This window comes from Euprymna scolopes, chromosome 10 (genome assembly GCF_053919585.1).
Source record: "Euprymna scolopes isolate OS-2025 chromosome 10, ASM5391958v1, whole genome shotgun sequence".
NCBI classification, from domain to species: Eukaryota; Metazoa; Mollusca; class Cephalopoda; order Sepiida; family Sepiolidae; genus Euprymna; species Euprymna scolopes.
The window spans coordinates 96,784,918-96,803,201 of NC_136491.1; the positions used below are offsets into that span (position 1 = coordinate 96,784,918).

At 27.9% G+C, this 18,284-nt stretch overlaps 1 protein-coding gene across 28 annotated transcripts in view; it reads right to left on the reverse strand.

Annotated features, from left to right (window-relative positions):
• The window catches only part of LOC145286154 (uncharacterized), an 811,438-nt gene that overhangs the window by 573,860 nt on the left and 219,294 nt on the right, over positions 1-18,284 (reverse strand). For all 28 annotated transcript variants that reach the window (XM_080134928.1, XM_080134927.1, XM_080134924.1 and 25 more), the window contains exon 2: positions 12,586-12,726. In XM_080134928.1, the coding sequence (XP_079991054.1) occupies positions 12,586-12,726 (141 nt within the window). The remainder of the gene's footprint in view (positions 1-12,585; positions 12,727-18,284) is intronic.

Genomic DNA, 18,284 nt, shown 5'->3' on the forward strand with positions numbered 1-18,284 from the left:
GAGAGAGAGAAACTGTAGAGAGAGAGAAACTGTAGAGAGAGAGAGAGAGAAACTGTAGAGAGAGAGAGAGAGAAACTGTAGAGAGAGAGAGAGAAACTGTAGAGAGAGAGAGAGAAACTGTAGAGAGAGAGAGAAACTGTAGAGAGAGAGAGAAACTGTAGAGAGAGAGAGAAACTGTAGAGAGAGAGAGAGAGAGAGAGAAACTGTAGAGAGAGAGAAAAACTGTAGAGAGAGAGAGAGAAACTGTAGAGAGAGAGAGAGAGAGAAACTGTAGAGAGAGAGAGAGAGAGAAACTGTAGAGAGAGAGAGAGAGAGAAACTGTAGAGAGAGAGAGAGAGAGAGAAACTGTAGAGAGAGAGAGAAACTGTAGAGAGAGAGAGAAACTGTAGAGAGAGAGAGAGAGAGAGAAACTGTAGAGAGAAAGAGAGAGAGAAACTGTAGAGAGAAAGAGAGAGAGAAACTGTAGAGAGAAAGAGAGAGAGAAACTGTAGAGAGAAAGAGAGAGAGAAACTGTAGAGAGAAAGAGAGAAACTGTAGAGAGAGAGAGAAACTGTAGAGAGAGAGAGAAACTGTAGAGAGAGAGAGAGAGAAACTGTAGAGAGAGAGAGAGAAACTGTAGAGAGAGAGAGAGAAACTGTAGAGAGAGAGAGAGAGAGAGAAACTAGAGCGAAAGAGAGAGAGAGAGAGAGAAACTAGAGCGAAAGAGAGAGAGAGAGAAACTAGAGCGAAAGAGAGAGAGAGAGAAACTAGAGCGAAAGAGAGAGAAACTAGAGCGAAAGAGAGAGAGAAACTAGAGCGAAAGAGAGAGAGAAACTAGAGCGAAAGAGAGAGAGAAACTAGAGCGAAAGAGAGAGAGAGAAACTGGAGCGAAAGAGAGAGAGAAACTAGAGCGAAAGAGAGAGAGAGAGAGAAACTAGAGCGAAAGAGAGAGACAGAGAGAGAAACTAGAGCGAAAGAGAGAGACAGAGAGAGAAACTAGAGCGAAAGAGAGAGACAGAGAGAGAAACTAGAGCGAAAGAGAGAGAGAGAGAAACTAGAGCGAAAGAGAGAGAGAGAGAAACTGGAGCGAAAGAGAGAGAGAGAGAAACTGGAGCGAAAGAAAGGAGGAAGACGAGGAGAGAGAGAGAGAGAGAGAGTAAGAGAGGGATCAGAGTTCGGCCATTACTGATGAATTTATTTTACTACAGGTTCCAGATTTAAAATCATTAGACCCTCTCGACTGGCAACCCAATCATTAAAGAAACGTCTCCCACACCCCTTAAATTATTTCATAAAAGATATACATAAGATATATATATATATATATATATATATAAGTAAATATATGCATGAAAAGTGAATAGAAATTGTTAAACATTTGTAATGATGTACACTTGAAAGAAATCTCAACTCTAAACTTTGAGCTTGTTTTTTTTAAATTATTTTATTTATTTATTTTTTTTTTACATAAGTTTCTCCCTTTTCTCATTGCTATAATTACCTTTTCCTCTAAACTTGAACTGTTTTGGTGCATCTTTATAAGCAAATGGAGATGGGGTTGTTGACAGAATGTAAAATAAATATATGGACGCTGAGAAAGTGCATTTAAATAATGAGTAAACCAAAATAGGAAATTGCTGAAATGTTGAGTTTTAATTGACCAATGAAAATGGAAGAAAACAGCAAACCAAAATCGAAAAGGAAAAAAAGAAACAAAAAAAGCCCCCCCCCATCTCCCCGAACAGATAAAAAAAAAAATGTTAAGTCATTTTTCTTCGTCAATTTTATGTTTGCATACATTAAAGAAAGATATTAATATAGGAAAGGGTGATAGATATAGAGGAAAAAGAAGTGGATAGATAGAGATGTAGACGGATGAAGAGACATAAAAGAAAGGAAACTAGGTAGATAAAAAAGAGAGAGGTAGATGGTTACTAAGAGCTAGATGGTTACTAAGAGGTAGATGATTAAAGAGAGGTAGATGATTAAAGAGAGGTAGATGATAGAGGTAGATGGTTGAGGAGAGGTATGTGAAAATAAAGGAAAATAAATATAATAGTTATATACATACTATATATAAATTAGAAATTTCTAATCTTTATGAATTTGGTCAACTTAGAAGAAAGAAAAAAGAACTAAAATCCGGATGTTGTCACAAGAAAATTTCGCTATCTGATTTGTACCTTCATGACTATTAAAATTACACATGTATTAGAAGATGTACTCGGTACTGCCCGGTATTTAACGTAATGCTAAAGTCCTTTAAAAAAAAAAAATGAAGTAAAAAAAAAAAAAAAAAAAAAAAAATGAAGTAAAAAAAAAAAACAGGAAGAAACTGTGACATGTGCATGCGATTATTATGTTTTTTCTAAACAGTTCACTTCTTGTAAGTAAAAAAAAAAAAAAAAAAAATACTCGAGCTGAGATTGAAACCAAAACCAAAACCTAAAGACAGTGAGACAAGTATGATAACCATTAGATCAGCTTGCCACGATCTTTAAAAAAATTGTTTTCAAACCTTGTGAAACAGTTGACAAAAAATAACAATCCGATGATCCCAAAGTGCCAATTTTTCCATTTTGACCCCCTTAGTCTTTTTTCAGATGAAAACCGATTAGAAAGTTTTCCACATGCCTGAATATCCTATATACCAAATTTTAAGTCTGTAGATCAAAAATTCGTTGAGTATATAGGTTGAGAAGTGTCCTCATACACACACACAAACACACACACACACACACATATATATATATATATGAACACGAATTTGTGTGCTTTTATGATGACCCACTTGTTGTCTATGTCTGAGCTTAGCGTTCGATCCAGACACTGGTCGTAGTGTCAATCTCTGTCACAAAATGTTGAACACACATCCAACGGAAGGCAAAAAATTCATCAGCTTTAGGCTTAAAGACACATCTGTCTTAGAAATACATAGAAACCTAATTTTCCAGACTCTGAAGAGAATGCATGCGTTTGAAATAATCATAGTCTGACATGCATTATTAAAGTCACTCACTCACACACACACATTAAATAGTTATTCCCACGACATATCTCAAGTGATAATCTAGAGATTTACAATCAGCTTTTTACTGTAACAGGATTTACTTTATTGGGTTTTTTTTTTCAAGGAAAAGAGCTTTAACATTTTCATTGAGAAAAAATAATTCCAAACCATTATTTTAATAATTCCAAACCATTATTTTAATAATTCCAAAACATTATTTTAATAATTCCAAACCATTATTTTAATAATTCCAAACCATTATTTTAATAATTCCAAACCATTATTTTAATAATTCCAAAACATTATTTTAATAATTCCAAACCATTATTTTAATAATTCCAAAACATTATTTTAATAATTCCAAACCATTATTTTAATAATTCCAAAACATTATTTTAATAATTCCAAACCATTATTTTAATAATTCCAAAACATTATTTTAATAATTCCAAAACATTATTTTAATAATTCCAAACCATTATTTTAATAATTCCAAACCATTATTTTAATAATTCCAAAACATTATTTTAATAATTCCAAACCATTATTTTAATAATTCCAAACCATTATTTTAATAATTCCAAACCATTATTTTAATAATTCCAAACCATTATTTTAATAATTCCAAACCATTATTTTAATAATTCCAAACCATTATTTTAATAATTCCAAACCATTATTTTAATAATTCCAAACCATTATTTTAATAATTCCAAACCATTATTTTAATAATTCCAAACCATTATTTTAATAATTCCAAACCATTATTTTAATAATTCCAAACCATTATTTTAATAATTCCAAACCATTATTTTAATAATTCCAAACCATTATTTTAATAATTCCAAACCATTATTTTAATAATTCCAAAACATTATTTTAATAATTCCAAACCATTATTTTAATAATTCCAAACCATTATTTTAATAATTCCAAACCATTATTTTAATAATTCCAAACCATTATTTTAATAATTCCAAACCATTATTTTAATAATTCCAAACCATTATTTTAATAATTCCAAACCATTATTTTAATAATTCCAAACCATTATTTTAATAATTCCAAACCATTATTTTAATAATTCCAAAACATTATTTTAATAATTCCAAACCATTATTTTAATAATTCCAAACCATTATTTTAATAATTCCAAACCATTATTTTAATAATTCCAAACCATTATTTTAATAATTCCAAACCATTATTTTAATAATTCCAAACCATTATTTTAATAATTCCAAACCATTATTTTAATAATTCCAAACCATTATTTTAATAATTCCAAACCATTATTTTAATAATTCCAAAACATTATTTTAATAATTCCAAACCATTATTTTAATAATTCCAAACCATTATTTTAATAATTCCAAACCATTATTTTAATAATTCCAAACCATTATTTTAATAATTCCAAAACATTATTTTAATAATTCCAAACCATTATTTTAATAATTCCAAACCATTATTTTAATAATTCCAAACCATTATTTTAATAATTCCAAACCATTATTTTAATAATTCCAAACCATTATTTTAATAATTCCAAACCATTATTTTAATAATTCCAAACCATTATTTTAATAATTCCAAACCATTATTTTAATAATTCCAAACCATTATTTTAATAATTCCAAACCATTATTTTTATAATTCCAAACCATTATTTTAATAATTCCAAACCATTATTTTAATAATTCCAAAACATTATTTTAATAATTCCAAACCATTATTTTAATAATTCCAAACCATTATTTTAATAATTCCAAACCATTATTTTAATAATTCCAAACCATTATTTTAATAATTCCAAAACATTATTTTAATAATTCCAAACCATTATTTTAATAATTCCAAAACATTATTTTAATAATTCCAAACCATTATTTTAATAATTCCAAACCATTATTTTAATAATTCCAAACCATTATTTTAATAATTCCAAACCATTATTTTAATAATTCCAAACCATTATTTTAATAATTCCAAAACATTATTTTAATAATTCCAAACCATTATTTTAATAATTCCAAACCATTATTTTAATAATTCAAAAACATTATTTTAATAATTCCAAACCATTATTTTAATAATTCCAAACCATTATTTTAATAATTCCAAACCATTATTTTTATAATTCCAAACCATTATTTTAATAATTCCAAACCATTATTTTAATAATTCGAAACCATTATTTTAATAATTCCAAACCATTATTTTAATAATTCCAAACCATTATTTTAATAATTCCAAACCATTATTTTAATAATTCCAAACCATTATTTTTATAATTCCAAACCATTATTTTAATAATTCCAAACCATTATTTTAATAATTCCAAAACATTATTTTAATAATTCCAAACCATTATTTTAATAATTCCAAAACATTATTTTAATAATTCCAAAACATTATTTTAATAATTCCAAAACATTATTTTAATAATTCCAAACCATTATTTTAATAATTCCAAACCATTATTTTAATAATTCCAAAACATTATTTTAATAATTCCAAACCATTATTTTAATAATTCCAAAACATTATTTTAATAATTCCAAACCATTATTTTAATAATTCCAAACCATTATTTTAATAATTCCAAACCATTATTTTAATAATTCCAAAACATTATTTTAATAATTCCAAACCATTATTTTAATAATTTCAAACCATTATTTTAATAATTCCAAACCATTATTTTAATAATTCCAAACCATTATTTTAATAATTCCAAAACATTATTTTAATAATTCCAAACCATTATTTTAATAATTCCAAAACATTATTTTAATAATTCCAAACCATTATTTTAATAATTCCAAACCATTATTTTAATAATTCCAAACCATTATTTTAATAATTCCAAACCATTATTTTAATAATTCCAAACCATTATTTTAATAATTCCAAAACATTATTTTAATAATTCCAAACCATTATTTTAATAATTCCAAACCATTATTTTAATAATTCCAAACCATTATTTTAATAATTCCAAACCATTATTTTAATAATTCCAAACCATTATTTTAATAATTCCAAACCATTATTTTAATAATTCCAAACCATTATTTTAATAATTCCAAACCATTATTTTAATAATTCCAAACCATTATTTTAATAATTCCAAACCATTATTTTAATAATTCCAAACCATTATTTTAATAATTCCAAACCATTATTTTAATAATTCCAAACCATTATTTTAATAATTCCAAACCATTATTTTAATAATTCCAAACCATTATTTTAATAATTCCAAAACATTATTTTAATAATTCCAAACCATTATTTTAATAATTCCAAAACATTATTTTAATAATTCCAAACCATTATTTTAATAATTCCAAAACATTATTTTAATAATTCCAAACCATTATTTTAATAATTCCAAAACATTATTTTAATAATTCCAAACCATTATTTTAATAATTCCAAACCATTATTTTAATAATTCCAAACCATTATTTTAATAATTCCAAACCATTATTTTAATAATTCCAAACCATTATTTTAATAATTCCAAAACATTATTTTAATAATTCCAAACCATTATTTTAATAATTCCAAACCATTATTTTAATAATTCCAAACCATTATTTTAATAATTCCAAACCATTATTTTAATAATTCCAAAACATTATTTTAATAATTCCAAACCATTATTTTAATAATTCCAAAACATTATTTTAATAATTCCAAACCATTATTTTAATAATTCCAAACCATTATTTTAATAATTCCAAACCATTATTTTAATAATTCCAAACCATTATTTTAATAATTCCAAACCATTATTTTAATAATTCCAAAACATTATTTTAATAATTCCAAACCATTATTTTAATAATTCCAAACCATTATTTTAATAATTCCAAACCATTATTTTAATAATTCCAAAACATTATTTTAATAATTCCAAAACATTATTTTAATAATTCCAAACCATTATTTTAATAATTCCAAACCATTATTTTAATAATTCCAAAACATTATTTTAATAATTCCAAACCAATTCCAAACCATTATTTTAATAATTCCAAAACATTATTTTAATAATTCCAAAACATTATTTTAATAATTCCAAACCATTATTTTAATAATTCCAAACCATTATTTTAATAATTCCAAACCATTATTTTAATAATTCCAAACCATTATTTTAATAATTCCAAACCATTATTTTAATAATTCCAAACCATTATTTTAATAATTCCAAACCATTATTTTAATAATTCCAAACCATTATTTTAATAATTCCAAAACATTATTTTAATAATTCCAAACCATTATTTTAATAATTCCAAACCATTATTTTAATAATTCCAAACCATTATTTTAATAATTCCAAACCATTATTTTAATAATTCCAAACCATTATTTTAATAATTCCAAACCATTATTTTAATAATTCCAAACCATTATTTTAATAATTCCAAACCATTATTTTAATAATTCCAAACCATTATTTTAATAATTCCAAACCATTATTTTAATAATTCCAAAACATTATTTTAATAATTCCAAACCATTATTTTAATAATTCCAAACCATTATTTTAATAATTCCAAACCATTATTTTAATAATTCCAAACCATTATTTTAATAATTCCAAAACATTATTTTAATAATTCCAAACCATTATTTTAATAATTCCAAAACATTATTTTAATAATTCCAAAACATTATTTTAATAATTCCAAAACATTATTTTAATAATTCCAAACCATTATTTTAATAATTCCAAAACATTATTTTAATAATTCCAAACCATTATTTTAATAATTCCAAAACATTATTTTAATAATTCCAAACCATTATTTTAATAATTCCAAACCATTATTTTAATAATTCCAAACCATTATTTTAATAATTCCAAACCAATATTTTAATAATTCCAAACCATTATTTTAATAATTCCAAAACATTATTTTAATAATTCCAAACCATTATTTTAATAATTCCAAACCATTATTTTAATAATTCCAAACCATTATTTTAATAATTCCAAACCATTATTTTAATAATTCCAAAACATTATTTTAATAATTCCAAACCATTATTTTAATAATTCCAAAACATTATTTTAATAATTCCAAACCATTATTTTAATAATTCCAAACCATTATTTTAATAATTCCAAACCATTATTTTAATAATTCCAAACCATTATTTTAATAATTCCAAACCATTATTTTAATAATTCCAAACCATTATTTTAATAATTCCAAACCATTATTTTAATAATTCCAAACCATTATTTTAATAATTCCAAAACATTATTTTAATAATTCCAAACCATTATTTTAATAATTCCAAACCATTATTTTAATAATTCCAAACCATTATTTTAATAATTCCAAACCATTATTTTAATAATTCCAAAACATTATTTTAATAATTCCAAACCATTATTTTAATAATTCCAAAACATTATTTTAATAATTCCAAAACATTATTTTAATAATTCCAAAACATTATTTTAATAATTCCAAACCATTATTTTAATAATTCCAAAACATTATTTTAATAATTCCAAACCATTATTTTAATAATTCCAAAACATTATTTTAATAATTCCAAACCATTATTTTAATAATTCCAAACCATTATTTTAATAATTCCAAACCATTATTTTAATAATTCCAAACCATTATTTTAATAATTCCAAACCATTATTTTAATAATTCCAAAACATTATTTTAATAATTCCAAACCATTATTTTAATAATTCCAAAACATTATTTTAATAATTCCAAACCATTATTTTAATAATTCCAAACCATTATTTTAATAATTCCAAAACATTATTTTAATAATTCCAAACCATTATTTTAATAATTCCAAACCATTATTTTAATAATTCCAAAACATTATTTTAATAATTCCAAACCATTATTTTAATAATTCCAAAACATTATTTTAATAATTCCAAAACATTATTTTAATAATTCCAAACCATTATTTTAATAATTCCAAACCATTATTTTAATAATTCCAAAACATTATTTTAATAATTCCAAACCATTATTTTAATAATTCCAAAACATTATTTTAATAATTCCAAACCATTATTTTAATAATTCCAAACCATTATTTTAATAATTCCAAACCATTATTTTAATAATTCCAAAACATTATTTTAATACATTAGGCTAGCTTATGATCGTTTCAAAGACATAAATGGTGCTACTATAATTGAAATAAGATGAAAAAGAAAAAAAGTAAACAGTTCAATGTTACAGAAAGCATCTTCTAAACCAGTTTTAGACTAGGCTTCCTCGGAACCGGTTAACAAAGGATTTTTGATTTTCCAATAGTTTGTGAATTATACCTGTAAGAATCCATGGGTTGAAGTTAGGGGGAGGAGGGCCCCAAAAATATGGTTTTAAATTTGTGTCAAATAGCATTGCTCCATAAAGCCATTGCAATTCCAATATTCAAAATGGCTACAAATCATAAAAAGAAAAAACTGTCAGCCATTTTGAATTCGGTTATGAGAAATTAATCCTATTCAATTTATTTGGAAGAAAAAATGTTCTTCAGTTGCTCTCCACCTGTCTAAATTCACCTTGAATTGTTGCACTGCTGGTGCATTTATTACCTCACTTGGGAGTTTATTCCAAGGTCCAACGATTCTGATTGAGAAATCGGCCCCCCTTCAGTTTAATCGAAATTGGTGGAGAAAGAGGTTTCATGTAGGGTCTGCGTTCTGGTACAGGAGTGAATAAGAGGTCCTGAGGTATATCAATGTCGATTGAGGAGATTGAAAACCAAAACGAGATCACCTAATGATCATGGCTCAAGAGAGAAAAGATTAAGCTTTTTGAGCCAGCTTTCATACGGCAGATCAAATTAGTTTATATTAAAAAAAACAAAAAAACATACATGTGGAATATCTACAATCCATACATGTTATATTTAAAACATGAAACCAATGAACAGACTTTGCTGTCAACGTATAAGTCATGTTATATTCTTAAGTCATTCATTGACATTTATTCAGACAACAACGCAAGACTTTGAAGAGCATTGATGATCTAGCTTTTTATGATTTCCTCTATTCTGACCTGGTGCAATGGTGGGCAAAGAAAAATGCTCCCACCTGTCAGTATCTTAGATATCTACAACTCAAGCATTCGCCCATACATGAAATATTACTGCCACATATAACCGTATGCATCAACCACTAGTTTTTTTCTATTGGACAGAGTTAAAAAGAAAAAGGGATTTTTTTCTTTTTTTTTTTTACAAAGGAGTCACCACTTATCAAGGCCCAGAGGCCACTCGAGGATAAGGGTTAATAAGTGTACAGTAGTCAATGGGAAAATGTCGTAGTAATCGTTAGTAGTGGGAATTGGATAAATTGGATTACTTAAGGGGACGGGTCATCAAGAACTTGTTTACGTTGGACTTGAAGATGACCATATTGTAGTCAGCTGGAAAACAGGAAAATGGAAGCAAGTTCCACAGGTGTGCAGTTCTAAGAAAGAAGTTTTGTTCATGGAATCTACGTTTAAGTTTAGGCACAGATAAAGAGTGGGTGAAATTATTGATAGTGGTTTCAGATAAACGAGTGTTTTTTTGTGAATGCCAGGCCAGGGAGGACCATAGATTGGAGCTCAGACGAGCACTTGCCATGAAAATAACGAGAAAGGCTGTCAATCTAATAAGCTCCACTGTGAATTAAGTTCGCCCCCCCCTCTCCCAGTGCCACAATTTGATTATAATAACGTGCATCATAACCGAGAAAATACTATTGGCAAATAAATGGCCCACATTAGATGAGTAATTAAATTTTGTTTTTTTATTAAAACGTTCTTTATAAAAATAAACTTACTTAAATAATATAAACTTCCGTATTCCTTTTTTTAGCAACTCTTTATTGCGATAAAAAAAATATGACAGTTCTGAAAAAACTATACAGGATGTCCTAATAAAATGCATACACTCTTTAAATGATCATTAACATTTATTCTAATAATGAAAAGTTTCTTTTTTGTTATTTTCATTTATTTATTTATTTATTTTTAATATTTTGAGATGAGGTTTCATAATTTTACACTTTAATTCTTTTTATTTTTTATTTTGTTATCCTAATCTGCATAACTGTTGTTGTTTTACCACGTTTCTGTCAACTCATCTTCTGGCCTTCTTCAGGTAATTAACAGTGACGGGATAAAAATGTTGAGCCTCGTAGCTCTATCCCCAATAATTACTGCCTTTCATAGTTGTAGTCTCACCACGTTTTGGCCAAGTAAGCCTCTGGCCTACTTTGGGTAGGATTGAAACCGCTATCTTCAGACAATGCTCACCTGGAACCATAGCGATTCAATGCCTCTATTCACCTGAAGAAGGCCAGAGGATGAAACCTGGTGAAACAGTAACAATGAAGATGAGGATAACAGTCCACAAAAAAGAATGAATGCAAAAACGGTTCATACATTAAAATACTTTGAACAAATTAGAAACCAGCCAATTATCGAAATGGTCAATTGGCTGGCCATTATGGTTCGTGCGCAGCTGACAATGCTCACTGATTGAATCCAATCTCTCAAGCTGTTTGCCGAACAGATTTTTGTAGGCGATTGGTGACATCTATTAATGACTCCTCTTGCTTTGTGAAACTGGTTGATGATCGTGATCTCCCAGAGTGGTTCTTACGGACATCTTTAACTGTTCCTTGTTACTCAAAATTATCTCACAAACGAGTAATTGTGAGTCGTCTTAGTGCATCAAAAACGTCTTTGCATTTCGTTTGTGTTCTTGATCTCCCACTTTAGAATGATCCCCCCCCCCCAAAAAAAAAACTTAAATTGCTTTAGCCATTATTTAAAGAGTGTATACATTTTATTCGGACACCCTGTAATAATATTAAGCTTCTACTGTAGTATACACCATGATGAAAATTGGGAACAGAAACGGATTAAGTTCGTCTAAATAATACCAGTAAGCGTAAGCGTGAAAATTTAATTTTTACAAGCAAAAAAGCGTAATCTTAATAATAACTGATAATAAAAAGAAAGGAAAGAAGAATTGCATGCAAATTTTAATTTCATAAGCAAAGAAAGAGAGACACATCTTAATATCTGATCAAAATAAAAGAAAAGAATTTCTTTCACATTTAATGTAGACACAAAAATATTTATTATTAGAAGAGAGAGGGAGTTAGAGAGTATGAGAGAGAGAGAGAGTGTGTTTTGCCTTCTTTTTCTTATTAGTTTTTTTTCTTCCTTTTTTTATGGAGAGAGAGTGAGGACATTTTGCCTTTTTTTTATCGATTAGTTTCATTTCAATGATTTAAAGTAGTGAGTAGAAATTAAATGGAGAAGTTATAGCGAGCGACATCTGCTAGTTGTAAAATAATACGTTCCATTTACCGGTTTTGAATTTCTACTTCTTTACAGTATTATGAGAGTTTGTTTTCTTTCCAATTATTTTTTTTTTTTTAATAATGCCATTCAATTTATACTGAATTAATAGTTGACAAACTTTTTTTTTTGTTCAGAATTGGCACCTGCCAATGACTTTATACATTTTAAGAAGAAGAAGGAGAAGAATAAAAGAATTAGACAGGCAGAAGAACTTACCGATAAGCTGTCTGAGTCTTTGGTAATTTTCCACCAGCGTAATTCCTCAAGGCGATCAAAAACATCCTCAATATGAGTTTTCAGTTCGCCAGCATATTTTACTGCTAAGGCCATTAAGCTGCTCCGGGTTCCAGACTGATCCTGATAACATGAAGAGATATAATGCAATGATTAACGAAGTGAAAGATGGCCAAAATGTACAACAGGAGGAGAAATACAAAATATCACATTTCCTGTAGACATAATATAAATAAAATAAACTGACCTAAGCTATAACAACTACAAATGAAAATAGAAAAAGTTCTCCGAGCAGACATGTATTAAAATAAGATCGCATATTAATTTGAGATTCACAAAAAAAAAAAAAATAAATAAATAAAAAACACCAAAAAAAAAAAAAACGAGCATTAATTCATTTTTTTGGTGTTATCTTCATTAGATGATTTGTTTTGATTTAACCATTTGATTCTTTTTTGCATATTTTTTACATTTTGCATAATTGTGTAAAATTTAGGATGAAAACATTCTAGTACACTGACATGTTATCTCTCTCTCTCTCTCTCTATATATATATATATATATATATATATATATATATATATAGGGTGACCCCCCCCCAAAAAAAAAACAGAGGACATTCAATTGTTTTTCTCAGCATTTTACAGTAAACGGAGAAAAAAAAAAAAGGCCAAATATCCTAGTGTTTTGATGTGATGTTTTGAATATAATCAACTAGTTATGACCAAAGTTTCATTTCATTCGGACAAAACACTAAGAAACTGGGCGTAATTAGAGTTGGGGCCCGTTTATTTTGGGTCACCCTCTCTATATATATACACTAGCACGCAGTCTGGCATTGCCCGGTTATAAAATACGCTTGAATATGATATTTTGATTAATGCAGATTTCGTATTTATTATTATATTATATTGGACCCAATTTATAGCAATGATTTTAAAAGTTTAAAAAAAAAAAAAAAATGACTCGTGCGCCACCACCGAGAATCGAAACCAAAACGTTTAGCTTACGATTTATTTTTTCTTTTGACATTAATGCCTGACCTATGAAGACGTTTACTGCAAGGCTAACAATTAAAACATAAACCAATAGCTATTACGTTACACATGCATATTTGTTGTGCCGTCGTTCGACCTTCACCTGATAAATTTCATTTTTTTTTTAATTTTCATATATTTGCGCAGATATTCCCGGGCTAAAACACAAATATAAAGTTTCGCATGAGTTCAAATACCCTATGTATAAAGTTTCATGTCTGAAGACCAAAAACTGACGGAAGAGTTTAGTAGGCAAAACTTTTTAAACAAATATATATACACATACATAAATATATATAGAAAGAAGTTTGTGTTTGCTATAAGCTTTTTACGCAAATATTATGCAAGTATAAATCATGTAGAATATCTGCATAAATATAATTACACGTAATAGTTAACTACCGATGATCATCCCATAAAAAATGAAAAAACTAATAGGGAATTTATTAAAACGAATGTTTAAAAGAATATGCAAATTAGCTAGATCTTTTGCTAGTGAGTGCAATTGCACGACCCATATATAACAAAGTTTATTTTCTTTTTAAATAAATAGAAAACAAGGGTTTTTAATATGAATATCAATACACAAAAAACTCAAATTTGTAGTAGTATTGATATATATTTCCCCCAAACATCTGGCCTTAATAGAGGGGTGACTACAACTTTCTGCTATGGTTTTAAATGATCTGAAATAATAGCAAAGGGAGACTTGGTTCCATATATTTCTCATGTTATATCTCCCTTCTTTTGGAAACAGGGTACGATTATGATTATCTCCAGTATCAAATAATCGTTATACACTGTGAAATTTACTTTATGTTTGAAAACCAAAGATGGGAGATATAACATATGAGAAATATTTGGAATCAATTTCCTGTTATTTCAGATCATTTGAAACCATAGCAGCAAGTTTTTAGTCTCCCCTCTATCAAGGCCAGAGGTTTCGGAAATATTAGATATTTTGTAATTCATATGGAAAACTAGGAAAACAAATGACTATGATTGAAGTATTGGTAAAAGTGCAGTATCTTTCCACCCATAAAAAAATCCTTCAAAATTACCACTATAATAGGTCTTTGAGGATGCTAAAAACGAAAATAACAGTTAAAACCCCAGGAAACGAGTAGTTTCCAAGATATGAAGAAATGATAGTTTTAAAAAGTGAGGGGATCACTTTTCTATATTAACATAAAATGAACACCCACTTCATAACCACCTTTTTGGGGAGATGCGTCTGTATTTTTTTTTTTTAGGGGTGGTGTTTATTTGGTAATTGTAGCATGACAGACCAACACAAAACCTACCTCAAAAAACTTGTTTTCAATAGGTTTTCGAGTGTACTGAAAACGAATATTGCATTTAAATTTTCTGCAAATAAGTATTTTTCCGGGTATTAAGCAATTTAATTCTTTATGTTATAAGTGGTGGCTATTGTTGTACACACAAGCGCGTGCATATTTTGTTTAAAATACTTATTGTGGGAAATTTAAATGCGATATTCGTTTTCAGTACACCTGAAAACCTATTTTTTAAAGGCTACAATAAACACCACCCCTAAAAAAAAAAAATAAAAAAATAACAGACCCCCTACAAAAAAGGTGACCATAAAATGGGTGCTCATTTTATGTTAAATTAATATAGAAAAGTGATACCTCACTATTTGAAACAATAATGTGCGACCTTAAGGGCAAATGTCACATAGCCCACTGCACAATTCAGGTCATGAGCTTTCCAACGAGTCTTTATTTGTACAATTTTGATCAATGGACGCCAAAATTTCAAACTTATTAAATTGCCAAAAGAGGTGGAATACTCGTAGCCAAATTTAATATTTAAATGCTCATATCTTTGGTTCTATGGGACGAAACTACATCAAAATTTGCAGACTTTTTGAAGATTATAATACTATTTTATGGTTAAAATTTTTTTATGACAATTGGTAAAAAAGAACTTATATTTTCAAGCCAATAAAATATGCCCAAATTTGCCTACATTTGTATATATAGTGTCCTGGCTAACAGCTTCGTTTTACTGCTTCGCTTGTCTCCTCTACATTTGTCGGTTTTGCTGCTTTGGTTGTATCCCCAGCATTTGTTGGTTTTGCCGCCTCGGTTGTCTCTCCTGTAGACCTGCCAGGCGACTAATATATAAAAGTAAGCAATATATAGGGTATTTGGCCCTGTAGCACAATTTTGATTTGGGTTTTAGCCTGTAAAAATAGCTGCTAAAAGCTAAAAATAAAAAAACCCCAAAAAACTTGACGTTAACAAAAGTAAATTGACTAACTTTTGAGCATGTGTATATATACAGTTTTAGCTTTTGCTATCTATCTGGTGATAGCTCTGATGGTAATGATAAAGGCTGAAGTGCTGACTATGGCTGGAATGCTGAATGTTTTGATTTCGATTGCAACTAATGGCATGAAGGTCATTTTTTTTTTTTTAACTTAAAATCACTACTATATATTGGGTATAATAAAATAATCAATAGAGAATTTGTTCTCTGATGAAATTTGCATAAATTAAAATATCATATCTAATCATATTTTACAACCAGGAAATGCCAAGCAGTCTTTTAGTGTGTATATATATATATATATATATATATATATATATGTTTTTTTTGGGGGGGGGGGTTACAGGCGGCAAACTTTATTTTGCAATTAATGAAAATTAGTCTCAACTATCGGGTATTTTGAATTCAGTTTGGGTTGCCAATTCGATCATATAGTCTCAGCAGGATGCAACCACATATCACACAGCACGTGAAATGATCAATTTACTGAAGAGAACATTAGCTGAATAAATTTCATCAAATGGATCTGTTAACTGGCAACCTCGTTCATGCTATTTAAACTCATTAGCCTACTTTCTTTGTAATGTACCATATCTATGCTGATAAACCAGACACAATAGTGCGGCATGTTAATACAGCCAAATTTAATGCAAAGAGTTTGTGAAAATTTAACTTCTAGATTATGGCATATACACGTATATAAACTTGTATTTAAATTATGAATGCCAAAAATTAATCTTTGGACTAAACCACATATTTGTATATACTTATCTTTACACACACACACACATATATAAAATACACATCAAGTGCGCTTGAAAGCCAAGTTCCAACATATTATTAAGAAAATAAACATATTTTACTTGTTTGAAATTTATAACATAAATATATTTCAGAGCTAAACTCCATCTTCAGTATGTTGTTTTCTTCTTTCTTTTTTATTATTCTTTTCTAGTGTATATATTATTTTAGATATTATGATCAAACACGGAAAACTATGCATTGCAAGAGAAGAGTCTGGCAGTAGCACAGACAGAAAGATCAGATGTTAACTTGATGATCACCGATTGGTTAAGTCCTGGAACAAGGTAGAATGAACAGGTTTGTATTAATTCCAATTTCTGATCACAACACTATCGTATTAAATCACAACACTATCGTATTAAATCACAACACTATCGTATTAAATCACAACACTATCGTATTAAATCACAACACTATCGTATTAAATCACAACACTATCGTATTAAATCACAACACTATCGTATTAAATCACAACACTATCGTATTATATCACAACACTATCGTATTAAATCACAACACTATCGTATTAAATCACAACACTATCGTATTAAATCACAACACTATCGTATTAAATCACAACACTATCGTATTAAATCACAACACTATCGTATTAAATCACAACACTATCGTATTAAATCACAACACTATCGTATTAAATCACAACACTATCGTATTATATCACAACACTATCGTATTAAATCACAACACTATCGTATTAAATCACAACACTATCGTATTAAATCACAACACTATCGTATTAAATCACAACACTATCGTATTATATCACAACACTATCGTATTAAATCACAACACTATCGTATTAAATCACAACACTATCGTATTAAATCACAACACTATCGTATTAAATCACAACACTATCGTATTAAATCACAACACTATCGTATTAAATCACAACACTATCGTATTAAATCACAACACTATCGTATTAAAAGAACAGAAGTTGCCATTGTCGTTCTTAAAAGTTTTTCTCCTCTTTCCTTGAAATAACAATGAATTGCAAGAATTGGTGGCCATTCATAGAAATGAATCGATTCGCCTATTACTCTAATGGAATCCATTTGCACATCATTAAGTGAGCTGCACCTTGTAAACGCAGACAGTCAAGTAATCAATGTTACCGGAAGTTAATTGTTTTGCTAGACTTGTCTAGAAGAGAAAGCTGTCACCTGTGTAACACCAAAAAGACAATCATTAGACAAAAGAAAAAAAAAAATAACTTTTTCATTTTCCATTCAATCTATTACCAATAGAGATTTAGTATCCGTCTGAAACCGAAACTATACTATTAATATTATTTCGATTATTTTTCTCCTCTTGAATTTCAATACGTTTCAGACGATGTAACATCTGACCATCTTCAGGTGTATCTTTTTGGATTTGTGAATATTTCTGTTGAACTTGGGAATCTGCACAGAACGCTAAACCAAACCCTTTATTTAATCGATGGGGATAGCATTTTTTTTTTTTTTTTTTTTTTACACAGTGATCACCACTTATCAAGGCCCGGAAGCCACTCAGGGATAA